The following is a 17,453-nucleotide window of genomic DNA, read 5'->3' as shown; positions in this document are numbered from 1 at the left end:
AATTTCAATGAGTACTACCAATAATACTGCAGTACAATCTTAGACTGCATGATAAAATATCATGTCAAGATTAACCATATTTTAGCAACAGAGAAAAAATAAACACTATTTCAGCCCAATCTCAAAAATAAGAGACACTAGTATACATGTCGCAAATAAACACCTCAGTAACCAAAGTACTGATGCAGCAAGAAACTCATGACAGGTACTGAGAAATGAAAACCTTTGTCCCTAATATTACAATCGCTTTGCAAAGGCAGAAGTCACATCTGATTATCCAAAACTGCCTTTGAGAAATACTTTGTTTCATTATCTTCCACTCCTGAACATTTTTGGGTAACTGGAAGTTAATTGCAGTTGAATGATTAAAAAATCCCCAGAAGAACCCTAGAAAGGTAGAGAAAGCATAAGGAAAAAAAAATTATGGATACATAAAAATGTCACGAGAATGTATATTAATATGATTTTACAGCACATCAGGTCTCCTGAGGTAACTGTCAGCACAGATGTTCTCAGCAGTGGGAGCTCAGAATAAGCCAGCTCTCACTGACTGGTAAGAACACGCATGCCTGCATGGTTTCTGCTGCACAGGCAGTGAAATATAAATGTACATCCTACTTTCTGCTATGGTGACGAGTAAGAATTTAAGATAAGAGTATCAGACCAACAATCGAGCTGTTACCCTCCCGGAAAACAAGGGAACTAAATTTTAGTTTACCAGAATCAAACGTTCTTTACTACAGCATTCATCTCTTTCAACATTCAGGCACATTATACAGTTTTATAGTCAACAGACACATGAGTATACGAAAAATTGGCATGTCAGCTGAAAGAGGAAAAAAGAAAGTTTTTAATAAAGGCTGCAACTACTATACCTGGATCTGAATTGAGGGTGCTTCCAAGGCTCTATAAACCATTGGTAGAACACTGTTCTTTATTTCATCTGGTGGAGTTTTGGTTAGAAGCAAGTCCATTTTTTGCAGGAAGATTAACAATATCTATTCAAAGAAAGACAATTCAGAAGCCAAAAGTTTTAACCGCAAAGGATATATTTACAATTTAAAGTGTGTTGTATCATATCAAAAAAACTTCAGAAGTTTTCTTATAACTCAGTAAATGTGATCACTTACCATGTTGCTTGCCTGAAGGCATGGAAGACAAAAAACACTTTGACATGTTACTGCATTTTAAAAACAGCAAATACAAATCAAACAAAATATGCACATTTTAGACAGACTCTTCTGAAATAACAAATCATCATGACTCAGTAAGGAGTTCCTTTTTCTACTTAGAAGAACTTGTAAATAGTTCTTGTTTCTCTTATGGTCTTTTGTTAGAACACACCCACAGAAAATCTTTATACACATATCACTGTTGCAAAAGCTAAACTTCCAAAAAACTGTAACTCAAACTCTGTCCTCAAAGCACTTGATCACAACTCCGCATTTACAAGCTGTATTCCACGTGCCTAAAATCAAAATAGGGACATAATAAAAAATAATATTATGGCTACTAGATGGACAAAAAATGCCTTTATTCTATTTAACATGGAAATTGTGTATCATAAAATGAAAAAATCTCTAACAAAATATTCACATCACATTAACTTAACATTAGAATAGCACCTATGCATAGTGGGAACCATCTTGCTTAAGATTAGCCATCCAAAAGTTAAACACTAAATCACTCACCCAGCTCAGTCTCAAACACAGAGCACTACGTAACTCATAAGATTCATATCACAGCTTGGACAGGTGCTAGAGGGGACAGTGATTATCCATTGATACCAGTACTCCTTTCAGAAAATAGGCTAAACTAGATGGATAAATTATGTTTTAAAGTATCACATTGATAACAAAAAGCAAAGTATTTTATAGGAAGACTTAAATTTTTGTCTAAAAATACATGGCAATCAGTACTTCTATGCCAAATAAACACAAGTATTGAAGCGTAGAAACAGAAATGCACCAAGATCCCATTAAAAATTTTCCTCTCCTATTTATTCCCCCTTCTCTTTACAGAGAAGAAAAATAGAATTTTATAGTGCAGCTAATATGTGGGTTTTTATTGGATATTTACGACTTCCCAAATTGCACACACACACAAAATCATTCATTCATTCCATGAACACTGATTCTGATGCAATAACCCTGTATTTGGGACAATCAGGGTGAAATGGATGAGATCAGTTTTAAAGCGAGATTTTATAATTTTCTTCAATATACAATCCTTGTCCTAAACTTTAGTTTTTAAGACCTACACATGTTCTAAACACTTGTTCTTCTCTAGCAACTCTAATAATGTAATATTGTGGAATTACAGTTTCTATGTTTAAGCTTCTAGGATCCTACTTGATACTTTTTATCTAATTAGGTAAAAAATTAAGAAGGTACAGTCACATATTTACACACACCATTTAATAAGCAATTAACAGCAGCTGCACTCAAAGTAATAATGCTTCATTCATTAATGCAGAGCCCAGTACTTGTCAGAGAACACATCTGTGTAGTGAATTAGAAGATGAATTTACAGCACATCCTATGCTAACTGTCTATGGAATCCTGTAGATACAAATCAAGGGTTTGTCTGGGAAGCTATGTCAGCATAAGCTAGGATGTTAACGTACAGCACACGTTACTCCACACTAACCGCAAGAATAAGTTTATTTAAATATTCGATTTTCACAAAAAAGACACTGTGAGCACTAGCTAACAATTTCCTCATATTGAATTAGAGCAGCTTTCCTATGATACTTTCATTTCCTAATTTGAATATCCTACTGAAGTCAAGCAACAGGCCCCTCATACAAATCTGTAACATCTTGAAAGAGAGTTTGGACGAAATACTGGTTATCTTCCCTGAATGCCCCTCTCCGGGAGTTAGCAGCACAAAGAAACTGCACATTTCTGCCTTGTACTAAGATAGTCAGACCTGGAATTCTATCCTCTGGAAATCTGAACCTTTGTATTTTTTTCCAGAATTCCTGATATATTAACTTTGAAAACATGACCTAGATTATTTATACTTTGCCATACTAAAAAGACCATAGAAATAATGGTTGAATAAGCCATGTAGTACTTTGCATTAAAAATACCAGCTTAAGAATTTAATAGTGTCTAGATAGTCACAGAAAAACTTTACAAAGCTCTGTCTCTTATGAGTTGACTCCATCCGTATTTTGTTTCTTTCATCTCTCAAGATAAAAACCAGCTTTTGTGTTCATTATGCTTCAGATGTAACTTTGCTACAAACTTTTTGCAGCAAGGATTGTGTCTCAAATCCTTGTCACAAATCTAATTTTAAACTCAGCAGAACACAGAGTTACCTTTTAGGATGACACAGCACAAATGAGATGTTCACTGGCTTTTGGCTGGTTAAACATTGACTTTTTTCAAGACAAAAAAGCTAACATAAAGCTTCAGTGTACCAAGTATAAACAGCATTAAGTAGTTCAAATTTCCTGAGGTATTATCAGTTAGACAACTGTCCCCTTCCCCACCTCCACAGTATAATACAGTTCTCTGATCCAGTTTTCTGAAACCCAGAAATAAAAGGTCTGCTATGTTTACCTTGCCCTTTAAGGGCTCCGCAGAAAAACAATGGCACAAGAGTGAGCTAGAAGGAAAGCATACCTGTCTCTCATCTGTGGAGGCACAATGCCCCACTTTGTGACAGGTATCCTAGGAATCATCATGGTGATGACAAAAGGATGCAAATTTTTGCTCCTTTACAGTAATGATTATGTCTTAATACTTTAATACATTTAAACAGCTGGGAAAACAGCATATTTTACACACATATTACATCTGTCAAATAAAAATTAAACAAATTTCACAAATTTTTGCACAGTCCTCAAATAAATACTACTCTTAATATGAATAAATAGCACTTCTTAAGAGAGTCAAAGCTACAATTTTTCCACCCCATGATCCCAATGTCAGCAAACTGGATACAAGAAAAAACCAACCGAAAAAACCCATGGTTCATCTACTGGTAGAATATATGCAAACATTGTACTGTTCAACCTTGCTCAGATTGCCCAGATAAGTGTTAAAATGCTTACAAATATATCTTCTACAATCAACCAAAACCAAGTGGTAACTTAAACCTCTCTTGCAAATCTCATTTCATCTATAAATGCAATATACCCTCAGAACCCATCTAAACAAGAAGAGGTAGAGGCTTTGAGAATTTCCTGGAAAAATCTATTTTGAATGAATCAAAAACTGACTGCCTGGACAACTCTAGAGCAGATTGGGCAATGTGTGTGAAGCTAGAAAAGGGAAATACAACAATTAGTAATTTTTTCAGAGAAAACAAACCCAAAGAGAAAAATTGTAATATGAATGATATTAACATACCTGGATTGGTTCTTGCTGCTTAAAAACAGGACCAAGATCAGGAAGAATGAGTTTGATATACTCGTCTTTGGTGCACTCCTCAGCAATTAAGAGAACATTCGGCAAGACAAAGGGTACCATATCAGGATTCACAAATTCGGAAGTCAAGCAAGGCAGAATTCGCTGAATTATAACACGCTAAAAGAAAAAAAAAAAAGAAAACCAAGTACGAATCATGTACTGCACTGAAGAAAGTTACCATTGTGCCAGTTCAATAGCTTTTCTACTAGCCTGATATTGACAGTAAAGTAGACAGATAATTTTCAGTTTTGATCTCTTATTTACACAGTACACTGTCGTTCAATTACACTGTGCTACTCTGCTTAATTTTCACTGTTTGCACTCAAAACATAAATGAAGACTTTAACAACTGTGAAGATCAACAAAAAGCAACAAACTGTACAGAAAATAGGACTTCAAGCCACACACAAGTTATGAAAACCATACTCTGCATGTCTTCTTTAAAAAGACCCTAACGAGATGCTTAACAATACCCTATAAACCCTCCAAATTAGTAGGTTTTTTCTGTACCCCACCATGCACTGAACAAACACATAATTCTACTATACCTCTCTGTAAAACTCCAGATACACTCCCTAAATAGGATTCTGCTGATGAAACAGATATTTAAACTGTGGATGTCAACTGCAGCATTGGACATCCTTAAATGCTTTTGAAGTCAATAAACAGAAATATCTGGTTCAAGGGCACAGTCACTTCCTTCATAAAATATACTTTCAAGACAGAAAAAAATAAAAAGAATGCTCTAAAGATGATTTGGTCAATCAGTGGCTGTCTAAAGTTAGGTGAAATACATGCCGCCCATTTCCAAATTCAAACCAGCAACCTTTTCTGATCAAAGGAAAAATTACTAAATTAAAAAGAATATAGTATCAAACATGGAGTCTAAATGGTGCACTTTGTAGAGCAAAACAGAATTAAAAATAAAGAAATTTCATGCACTGGTTGAGAAGCTCAGTTATTCTATTATGTATTAAACTAATACTACTTTTCTATCACATATACATTACAGCTTATATAAATTAAGGTATACCACAAAAGGAAAGGGAGCCAAGTCTAGACATAATGCTTAACACTACACAGGAGAAATATGTAATGACAGGCATTTGCCTTTGAGATTTCTGAGCACTGCCAGCACAAGACAGCACTTAGTCTACTGAGGGAAGGAAGCTTTGTATCATTCAACATTAAAGTACTGCCTTGCTATGAAAAATCTTGAAGCAATCTTATAGCAAAAAAAGGTGGCAAAATGGCTTCAAAGAGCTATGATGGCATCTGGAAACACACAGAAAGCCTTTTAAATGGAGAGAAGACAACTCCCTTTCAAACTGGGATGAACTACAACAGGACATGCAAATGATGCTTCTTTATTTGGCTTATTTGCCATTTTCCATTTAAAGTATTATTGACTGCTTAGGAATACTTCCAGAATAAGTATGTCCTAAACTCTCTTTATTTCCTTCTACTCTATTCTGACAGTCTCATGGCAGTCTATTATGGAACAATGCTACAGAAAGTCCAGCATTCCAAGAGTCAAAATGCTTACAGATGTTCATATATTTTCAAACTTGCTATTTCGAGTCATTAAAATATCATCATTCAGACATACCTTAGGTAGTTTTGGCAGAACTTTCGGTAGTCCTTTAAAAAACTGTGATTTCTGGAGGTTATCCCTTTGGAATAATGAATCAAAATATTGAAGCGTCATTGCTCCTACATCATCGAAGAATGGTATCTAAAAATAAGATTAAAAGATTGGGATCTGGAGGAGGACAACACTGACACTGCTACAATAATTCCAAAATATAATCATCTATCTACCCTTTCAATGCATGACAGCAAGCCTTTACAGTGACATGTCTGCAACTAAAATTAGAAAATTAAATTTTCACATATCAAATGGTATAATGTTAAGGTACAGGTTGGTTATTAAGAGAGAATTTTCCTAGCATTTTTCAGAAACTAATGCATATAAAGTGTACCTAAGTTAAAACATTATTTCATATACAGTAAGTGACTTACAAAAAAATTGTAATGAAAACTAAAAACTTCAAATAAACATTCTTCTAGGAATAATTCTGCTGTATTATATTACAACAAAGGATTACCTACTAGGTCATCCACATCTGGCTCCCAACCCTGGAAACTCCAGAAACCCATGGAAGCTCTGATATCTCTACGCTATGATTCAGCGTGCAGTGTGCAGATATGGTAAAAGAGACTCAATGTCTTTATAAAACCATTTACAACACAACCATTTACGGACTGTTTGTTGTACTCCTTCAGACAAATGAGTCGGCACCCGAGAAATATCTGCCAATTCCCTCACTCTAATCTTTCAGCATACAGCTGGACTAAAACCATCACCTGCTCCTTCTCCCTTCGTCACCCGCTATTTCTTTCAACAGTTAAAACACTGATTTCCATCTCTGCACACCATCTTTTTACATCACAGCAAAAGAATAAAATCATTTAGAAAAACAAATCTATAAGCAGGAATCTGAAAGGCTATCAGATTGGAGAAAATGGGACATAAGACTACGGAAGAACAATGCTTTAACTTCTACTTCCAGATAGAAAAAACGGAGCAACAGTTTTGCCAAATTAAAACCTAAAATTATATTCTACTTGCAATTAAATTTTGCTTTTTTTGGGCAATTAATTTCTGAATATAGTTTGTCATTCGGCATACTTAAGAATACATCAAAAATCATAAGCCAAAAGTTAATCCTTATGCATATTGCCCTTTATCATTTTCTCACTTTCAAATCTTTCCAATACAATTTTAAAGACTGACTTGTATAAAATCATAGCACAGAAAAGCTTCCAACGGTATGGAAAGGAATAAAACAGTGTTGCACTGAATAATTTTTGAATAATTTATTAATTTTTCAAAATTCTGTCTCAGCACCCACTTTTTCCATAAAAATAAATGTCAGCATAGGGATAACTTTCGGCATCAACTAACATTACATCTAAAAGGTTAAAAAATATTTAACATTTCAACAAAAATGATTAACCAAAAAGATTTTAAAATAGCTCTACAAACCAAACACTAATTTCTCTCTTTCCTGTGGCTAACGTATTTTCCCTGGACTGACCTTAGTCATTTGATCTGCGTCTGGTCTGACTGCCGGAGCTACGTTTAGGAGTAGCTTTACATGCTCACGCACCTCCTCAGGTATGTTCTGGAGAGTACTGGAACTTAAACGGCTCAGCTGTGGAAGTAATTCAAGCATGTACACCATCAAGTCAGGAAATCCTGCATGTAACTATTTCCAATATACAACAGGCCTATACTTTGTTCTCTTGATGGTTTCTCTATCCACGCATTTGATATCCCTCCCTTCCTGCTCACAGCCTTCTCCCGTTTCCCAGAAGCCTACCTGTTTTAGGGCCCACTCCTGTTTTTTCAACTTCCCATTGTAGTCCAGGTTATCAGAGAATACAAACATTGTATTTTAAACAGGCAAATATCATTATCTAAGGTGTTGTCTATACACATTAAAACACAATACATACTGTCTGGCAATGGGCACCCAAAGAAGTTACAACAAAGGAAACCTGCATATGAACAGCCATTATGTCAGCTAATCCAATTAACTGTGACACTGTCTTCTGTTAATATTCACAGTCCACACAGAGTGTGAAACAGTGATAGCTAAGTGGATACCAACTGCCATGTCAAGTGAACAAATCACTCAAAACCCAGCCCTTTTCAATGGTCCTACATAGGTAATTCACTGCCAGGTGTTCCATACTGTTCACGCCCACAGGTAAGCATTATTTCACAAGAGCAGCATTCAAGAGGTTTACAGAGAAATCAGGTGAAAAATGCTATTTTTAGTTCATGAAGTTGGTACATGTAACCTCCTCTAAACATATTTGCATTTCTCAAATTTTGCTGCCATTTTTTTTCTTGTTATAACAACAGTATGCAGGATAAGATACCATTGTCAGATGACTTATGTTGGAGCACTGATAGTGCTCTCAATATTTAAACCTTCTACAGTAATTATATGTATAAAATACAAAAATAACTTTCAAATATGAAAATCAATAAACAATAGTCATAGAAAGAATAAATACCTGGTCCAGCTGTCTACTAAAGCTTTTATAAATATCTTGCTTGTTGACCTCAAAAATTGGTTTCCCTTTATTAAACACTGCATACGTAACAGCTCCCAGGGAGTACATATCACTGGCTGTCTCACAGCTCACAGAGAGAATATATTCCGGTGCCAGATACTCAGGATTTGGAAGACACAAGGATGGCAAGTTTGGATCCCATTCCTTACAAGGGAACTTCGGCTACAAGAGAAGTATAAGAAGTAAAAGGAAGTACATTTATCAAGGATTTTTAAAGACCATTTTCAAAAAGAAACTCAAGCAGAGAAAAATAATTAAACCACTCAAATTCATTTATGAATCAAACAGAAACAGAATAAGGCAAAACTGTTAAGGATCTCTGTCTGTAGCTTAGAGTGATTAGCTGACGCAGTTTTATCTGACTACTAGAGCTGGGAAGTGTAATGTAAAATCAAAGCACTGCTGTAATGGGGAAACACGAGCTACGATGGAATTCATTTTAAGAGGCAGCAACCAGGCATTAAGTAGATGCAACACACTAAGTCTGGCAGCCTTGCATGTCATCCAACATGAGGTGAGGCAGAAGTGGCACAAGCTCCAGCCTCTGTGTGAAACCATCACTCGTCTACTGTGACCCCACTGAGCCCTCTCAGACTCTTTTTCTAAGACGATCAAACACAGCACTTCAATCCAGACCTGTGCCACATGTTGTAACTTTTGGCTAACAAAATACAGAGGTGAATATCAAACTGAGTGGTTCTATACTGGAATGGAGGATCATGAAACTGGTTTCAGGCAAAGACCTGAATCTGGAATTGAATGATGATAAATATAAAGATTATTACCTCCTGTTCGGATGGATTTGTTGATTGGATACAAAAATCAAAGCCCATAATTTTCCATGCTCCACTCTTATTCAAAATTATATTTTCAGGAGTAATATTTCCATGGACCATTTTGACACTGCTATGCAAAAATGACAAACCTTCAGAAACCTGTCCATAAAAGATCATTATTTCAGGTTAATTATTTCCCCAAACATCTTATAAGACATTTCCAAAAGTTCTGTAGTTATGGTCACAGTCAAATTCCTATGTTAACTAAGAAACAATTTTTCATCACTATTTTAGCCTATGCCTTAAAAATTATGCATGAAGAAAATTAAACACAAATGGGTAATCAGCAGGTGAGATTACTAATGTCAGTTAACTATCACAGCACATGTGTGATGGTGCATTGCCCTCTCCCTTCAGGCCACATCATCTAAGAAGAAAAAAAATACTTTATGAAGCTGATCAACACATCCACCAAACAAAACCTAGGAGCTAGTGGTTCTTCACAGAACATTAAGAAAAGATCCACATATGGAAGATACAGCTGTAGCATAGACATTTACATGGAAAATAAAAATTAATTGAATTTTCTATTTTACATGTCAGAACAATCAGAAAAAGTGTAGCACCCTAGAGCTTCTAGTGTTTATCCTCTCTTACACTTAGAGTGATCAGGGTACTAATATCTCTCACCTCACTATTATTTGATTTACTATAGGCAGACAAAACTTTGGCAGTGCACTGACTTCATTAAAAAAATCATAAATACTAAAAGCAGAAAAAAATTATAAAGACAACCTGTACCATACCTGAAGCAAACCATATTTGGTCTCCACGTCATAAAGTTTGTATTCTTTAATGTCTGATGGTAAAGGAGAAGGTAGGTTGTCCCAGCTGCCAAGAACATTAGCTAAACTTGCACAGACTGGTTCTGTACAAAATGCCAAGCAATCCCTGTATAGGAAATGCATTAAAAAATTTCTTGTACATAAACGTAATAGATCTCTTGACTGCAAATAAAATAAAATATATCTCTTGACTGCAAATAAAGAACCATACAAACACCATATCACACATTGCCAAAGCACCTGGTGCTACCAAAAGCCATGTTATAATTCAGGTTTTGAATTCTCTTAATATTATAGCAAAGAGAAATACATAAATGTCTGGAGTTTAAAAAAATACTAGAATTAGGTTCTTTTACTCTCCAACATTCACATAAATCACTAATGATTTACATAATGCTTCATAATTTTTTTTTAAAAACCATGCTTTTCTTGTCCTGATCCAGGAAAAATTAATCGAATAATTCTTACTACTATTAAAACTTGAAAAATCAGACTTTTACCTATGCCGAAAACCAACATGTCCCTGACTGAAGCAGTACTTTATGAGCTCAGACAATGATCAGAAACTAAATTAATATAATATAAGGGAGCACCTGAATATTCTTTTACTTTGACAACTGGTAAGAGAAAATCTGCAAACACAAACACACTTTTTATACGAACTGCTGTTTGCATGTAAAGTGACTGTTCTCTAAATTATTTTATTGATTTTTTTTTCTTGATGAAAATTAATGGTCTTGCTTATGCTTTTTTGTGTCAATTGAGTTTGAAAAGCACAGAAGAAGAAAACTTCCACAAATAAGAACTGGCTGTAACACTGTCAAAATTTCAAATTTCAAAATTGGCCTCGAAACCAATATATTTCACAAACTTCATGCAACACAGACAGAGTCATTCTTTACATCCACATTCTTCATACTGCTCTGCACAGTGCTGGAGGCCCTGGACAGCCACTGCAATTCACTCCTTAGTTGTTTTAAAGGGGTTTTTTTTGAGAAAGCACTACATGGATGGTAGCACACATACCTGCTTTAAGGATCATTAATTCATGAGAACACTAAATACCGCATCAGTATGAACACAGAAACCAGAAATTGAGTAACAGTAACAAAGATAGATTTTTGAATATAAAGTACAGGCAAGAAGACAAAGTCTTTTCGATCACTCCATAAACGCATCAGAAGACACATCTCAGCATGAAACTACCACATATTTTTTTAAGTATTTCAATAATTAACAAGCTTGACCTTTGAGGTAAAATTAGACCGCTGAAATATGCAAACCTCTTATTATTCATCCAGATTTTAGTTTTATCTACTGTCTCTCTAAAAGAAAAACAGCTGAAAAGTAAAATACATTGAGTGCTAAGTGTCGGCCAACCTGACACTATTTTTTTGCCTGGTTTCCTCCCTACCATTCTGTTAATGACATATCTTTCATGTTTCTATTAATATGACTAGAGCTATGAAACTTGTTTCTGTTATAAACACAAGTCAAAATGAAAACACAGAAAGTCCTTTATTTTCAGTCTGACTTTAGCTTTACCACAGAGCTTAACCATTTAGTTACGGCTAAGGCACAGACGATACAAAATACCTAGGGAACAGTTACTTGGTGGCTTTCATAACAAACTCTCTGATTACTGCTGTTTTGAGGGAATAAAAAGATGGCTGTTTATTTGGTACTTTAGGAGGTAATTAAAAAAAAGGGCCGAACCCACAGTATCAGAGGGATGAAGTAAATTAATTAAAATAGAATATTGCAGAAGTTGATGTCTGCCACACAGTGCAGCAGATGCTTCAATAGTTTTCTGAATAATATCAACATGAAATTCAGAGTAATAAGATAAGAACATTTAAAAAAAAATACATATGCTTTCTACAGGGAAACAATGTAACAATGCAATCAGGGACAATTCACGCTAAAGGGTAGGAATGATAGTATGAGTTAACCCACAATTTCTTTTTTTATCCTTTTCTTCAATAACAAGCTTAATATAAATTAATATTGCTTTCCAGTGCTGTTAACGGAATTCAGGACCATTTGTAAATAAATATACTAATATTAAATATTTACTATAAATAAGGAGTTACTCATATAAATGCATATTAAGAGGTATACATCATTATATGTATTATGTACATTTATATTAAACATAACTATGTTGGAGTCCAATAATTTGTAGTAGAAACATTCTATTAATAGTGGAAAAACTATCCACACTCCAGGGTCGGAAAAGGTATGGCCTTTTTTTCTGTATCTACTTCAGCCCTCCAGATACATAAGTACCTATTTGTCTCATAAAGGAGGAATAATGGCTGACCTGCAAGCAGTTCATTACAACTGTATGTTACTTTGGGGAAACACAAAAATGAAAAAAAAAAAGAAAAAAAAGATCAGCTACAGTCTAGCCAGAAGCTCAAGAGATATTTCTTCAAGAATAAGCACTCTGGAAAGACCTGAAATCCTAAAGCAATCTTACAGTATGCTTGCACAAGGTTACACACACACATATTCTACATAAACCCTTTTTTTATTAATGTCCTCCAAAAACTGTTACATCAGTTTCTGGCACAGCAAACAATTGTACAAATTTTGTGCTTCTGGTGTTTCTACCAGCAGCTGAGTGTGCTGAGTATGGAAGCGAAAAGAGCAGAAATAAAGTGTAAGGTATTCCCAAAAACTCACAAACAAGAACTCTGATGTAATTACAGTTTATTTTACTCAAAAAGCTTAAATGCTTCCCAAGAACACCACCAAAGCTTTCCTTTTCTTCTGAAGGGCAAAGTTCAGGGGAACAGTTGCTGTGTCAACTGGAAAACTATGACAGTTTTAGGAAGAAGCCTGAGGTATACTCCGGGTATACATGCATACACTATAATTTGAGAAGATGCTAGGCCATTTAGCATGTAATAGCTTATTTACTGTTGTAGAGTACTGAGAACTGTCTTCAACTACCTAACTGATTTTCTTTAGGCCATTGTAAAGGACATACTAGATCATAGGTACAATGACAGCTTTGAACTCCTGTTAATGTGAAATGTGTTTAACACTGGAGGAAAGATAGAGATGAATATGCAAGTGCAATTTAATCAAATAAACCTGTCTCAAAGCAGACACTGCAAAGATGAAGAAGCATTCCTACAGTATTCTTGGCTCCTAGAAGCCATTTGGAAAAATTCAAGAGAACACAGAAAGGAAGGACATTATATAATGAATCTTTATCAGGCTACCATTTAGGATCACAGAACGGCTGGGGTTAGAAAGCACTTCCGGAAATCGTCTAGTCCAACCCCTGACCTATTTGGGTAAAAAACCCTAAAACCTCCGTGATCATCTTTGGTAGTATCAGGATCAGCTTCCTATTTTAACATGAAACTTTAATTTTTTTTTTGTTAGATTTTAATGTGCTATTATCCCTACAGTTGAACAATCAATCTGTAATATTAACCAGTTATTGTGCCTAATGACCAACTTTTATAAATCAAATAAGCACTAGAAGAACATGCTGAATTTGTCTCCCTCAACTGGCACTTGAGGGCCTTTCCAAGATACTAAGCTACAACACGTACAATTTACCAAAAACCCCTAATCTCACATGTACTAAATACATCTCATACATGGAACAAAATGTATGAGTAGGTTTTTGAGAGAAAAACATTTTAAGACAGTTCTTTAAAAGCAAAATTAATTAAAGCACCAAATTTTCATGCTGTAATGGTGATGTGTAGCCTTACAGCTGCAACCGGACCAAAATCAAGCAATAGATTATTACTTAGATTCACACCAGAACTGCGGGAGGGAGCGGGGGGAGTAAGGGGAAATATGGGGGTGAATACCTTGCCATATGAATAAATACACTAAACTTGAATCTCATCAGATGTATGTACTGAATGTTCCAGACAGTTTATATCCAATACCAAACAATGATTAAAAATAGCTGCTCTCTACTTTACTACAGCTTACCTGGATTCTTCTAATGGATGTTGAACAGTGAGTAGTCTAGGGTGCCGAAGCCTAGTTAGCTGTTGAACACCTCGTTTTAAGGAATCAATAATCTGATCTTTTTCAAATTTTTGGTATTTGTCTATTAGCTTCTTATCAAAGACAAAAACAGCCACTTCCTGAAAATAAGCAATAGAATTCACTCAGTATATATAACACAGCCAAAATCTAAGCTTATACACAAGTATACTCAAACATGTTTTTTTGAATCAACAGTACAATCCCACCAATACAATAACCAAACAAAGAAACAGACTTCTTGTTCTTATTTAGTCCCAGTCATGGGAGAGGTTATTGTATATAAACCCTGAAATACACATTTTGAGTTAAGGTACTAATGCTCCTTTATTGTATAAACAGTAAAGTATAAACTATAACCCCTACCTACACAGTGACAAAGCATCAAATCCACAGTCAGAAATCAGCTTGATTTTAAGTAGACGAAAGCATTTTTACCAACTATGAACAGTTAAAATATTTTGAGTATATATCAAGTGTTGCATTATTAAATCAAGTGCTGTCTCAGTGTTCTGCTCCAAACCAGTACAACCTGACAAAACAGTCACGGTAATCTATTAATCTGATCAGACCATTCACATGATAAAACATTAGGAATGTTGTAATGCTTAAAGGTGTGCAAAAATAGCCACAAAATTGTCAAAAACAGAGAAATTATCTACAACTTCTGCAACTGGAGCAGGAGAAAATTAAGAAGTTTTTATGAAACTTTGAAATTACAGAGGTTGATGTAAAATAAAAAATTAGATTACATCAACCATCTGGGAAGCTCTTAATGTGAAATGTATCAACCGATAAAAAAAGGAATTAAAAACTTTTGTCATGAAACAGACTTCTATATGCTGCTACAACAGCATTTTGAAAAATAATAAAGGTTAGAAAGCAGTAGAAAATAATATGAACATACAGTTTTTCAGTCCCAGGAGGAACTCTCTGCTCTTTTACTGCACATTTTATAACCAATACACTAAGTAACACTCACAGGAACAGCTACATTATTAATTTACAAAAAAAAAAAAAAAAAAAAAAAAAACCAAACAAACCCAAAAAAACCAACCCACAAACAAACTATAAACTTTCAGAAAAATGCTATCCAAAACATGAAATTCAGCCCAATACACAAAAAAATGTTTTTTCAGCTATTTTCATTAAACCATTAGCAGGTGAATACTTGTAACTATCTCAAATAAATACACTTTTCCTGCCTCCATCCATACTGGCTCCCTGCTCCAGCTTTAAAGTGTGATGGATCAAACATCAACACAAGGCAGAGAAGAGCAGTGACAGGGGATGGAAGACATGCACTCAGCAGTACATGACCAATAACAAAATTTCAAACTAAGACAGCACTTCTGAAAAAACTTGTTTGATGACAAGTGAAAAGAATCAGAAAGTGAGTATTTAAATCAGCTATGGTTTGAGTATTTTGTGATGGGTCTAAGTAAGTTCTATAGGTGCTTGCTGCAATCCTGCATGGTTTGTTTAAACTCATAATCCCCTGTACCGGGGAGAAGAGAACACAATTTGTACTCCAGAGCCTTAACCAGCTGACTCAAGGCCATTATGTCCCTCTTGACTGTCTGTAGCCTTGTTGTTGAGACTTCTGCTAGCTTTACATCAGAGCTGGCAAGTACTTTGTGACTTTACCTTATCTATTTATGATTGCACTTTCTAAGCAGAAGGACAAGTGCCAAATTATGCCAGAAAAAGTTTAAGTGCAGAAAGTCTAAGTTAATAAATCTTAGATGAGCTGAAATACATACTGTGAAATTATACACCTATTTATAACCAGAGTGACTCATAAATCTTCCAAACAAACAGCAGCAAATAAGCCATGAAATAGCACCAGCCAAACACATACACACAGGTAAGCAATTTCCTTACATTCTGTTAGGTTGTTACTCAGTCACCTACACAGTAAGCAAGAAAAGACAAGGTACATTAAAAAAATAGTAACAGATAAAACATTCAGGCAGTAACCAGGCAGAACTTGGAAAAGAAAAATAAAGTTATAGATATCTATTGTCACCAGAGATGGAATATTTGTAACTGCCAATTGACTTAAAATAGGAATAAAAATGATCCCAATACCAAAGATTTCTAATGGGATCTACTGCTGTAATGTTAAAACCTCCAAATTTAGCTGTTTTATCTGGCTACAATGACTTAAACTATTTCTTGTGTTGTGGTAAAGTGACAACGACAGGGGTAATTCAACCCTTACATCCTGCTTGTCTGATTACAATACACACTGAAAAAAAAAGCATGTAGCTTCAAGTTAGATACACACACTTGTAATACAGGAAATATGTGCAACTTCACAAAAGTGACTGCTATCACCTGGAAAATGACAGCCAGCTTAAAGAACATTCAGAAGATACACAGGAGAGAAATAAAAAACAATGTTAACATATATTGCAATACAACACACCATAAGCTTTATTGCTGCAGAGTTTTGTTTTGCAATGGCAGAGTGAATGTTGACATGATGTTACCTAACTGGTAATAATAATAATGAATGGTAACTGCACGTCAAAACAACAGCCATCTAAAATTCCATGCAGTACAACTGAACTGCTGCTCTATTTTTAATTACTATGATGGCATACAACTGCACAGATGTTAGTCAGGGTTTACAGAAATACTGCATTACAACATGGAGCACCTGAACTAAAACTCTGTAAAATTATTGTTTAGAACACCCATTCAAGGCTTGAAAAATGTGATCAACAGGAACCTAGTTACATATATTCTGTCAACTATACAGTGAAAGAAACTTGCTACAACTCTCCAGACCTTAAGGATACACATGCTACAGGTCAAATGCTTACTGGGCACATAGACTGTATAAAACCTATCAAAATTACCATGCTTCCAATGTTATCACTTCTTTGTATAGCTGAGTAAAACCAAAAAACAAAGCCCAAGTCAACTGGTATATTGGGTAAAATCAGTAAATAAAAGATGCACAGAGCTCTGCAACACCTAAAAAAATGCATGGAAACGTGGCAAAAGTACCTGATTAAGCATTATTCAAACTCTGTCATACAGAATCAGACCACAGATTCTTTGCAGATTATTTATTCTGTGTATTATATTTATCTATTCGCTACTGCTTATTTGCCTATGATCTAACAGACTGTATAAACATTTTCCAAAGTTATTCTTTTGTGTCCATTTCTTTTTGGTACATCTGCAGCAAGCTGATGCATTGTCTAAATGACTTCACATCACACAGC

At 35.0% G+C, this 17,453-nt stretch overlaps 1 protein-coding gene across 2 annotated transcripts in view; it reads right to left on the bottom strand.

Moving 5' to 3' along the window:
* SCYL2 (SCY1 like pseudokinase 2) overlaps positions 1-17,453 on the bottom strand; it is a 34,741-nt gene that overhangs the window by 12,236 nt on the left and 5,052 nt on the right. The window contains exons 3-10 of one of the 2 annotated variants that reach the window (XM_066183450.1): positions 14,158-14,315; positions 10,153-10,297; positions 9,356-9,505; positions 8,511-8,732; positions 7,523-7,639; positions 6,031-6,156; positions 4,362-4,538; positions 876-998 (exon numbers count right to left, since the gene is read on the bottom strand). In XM_066183450.1, coding sequence (XP_066039547.1) covers positions 876-998; positions 4,362-4,538; positions 6,031-6,156; positions 7,523-7,639; positions 8,511-8,732; positions 9,356-9,505; positions 10,153-10,297; positions 14,158-14,315 — 1,218 coding nt within the window. Of the gene's footprint in view, positions 1-875; positions 999-4,361; positions 4,539-6,030; positions 6,157-7,522; positions 7,640-8,510; positions 8,733-9,355; positions 9,506-10,152; positions 10,298-14,157; positions 14,316-17,453 lie in introns of those variants that run through there. The other variant, XM_066183451.1, reaches the window with a different exon arrangement.

This window comes from Chamaea fasciata, unplaced genomic scaffold, assembly GCF_029207755.1.
Source record: "Chamaea fasciata isolate MVZ Bird 193981 ecotype frontalis unplaced genomic scaffold, bChaFas1.0.hap1 SCAF_5, whole genome shotgun sequence".
Lineage (NCBI taxonomy): Eukaryota > Metazoa > Chordata > Aves > Passeriformes > Sylviidae > Chamaea > Chamaea fasciata.
This window is presented reverse-complemented; position numbering and strand designations above follow the sequence as displayed.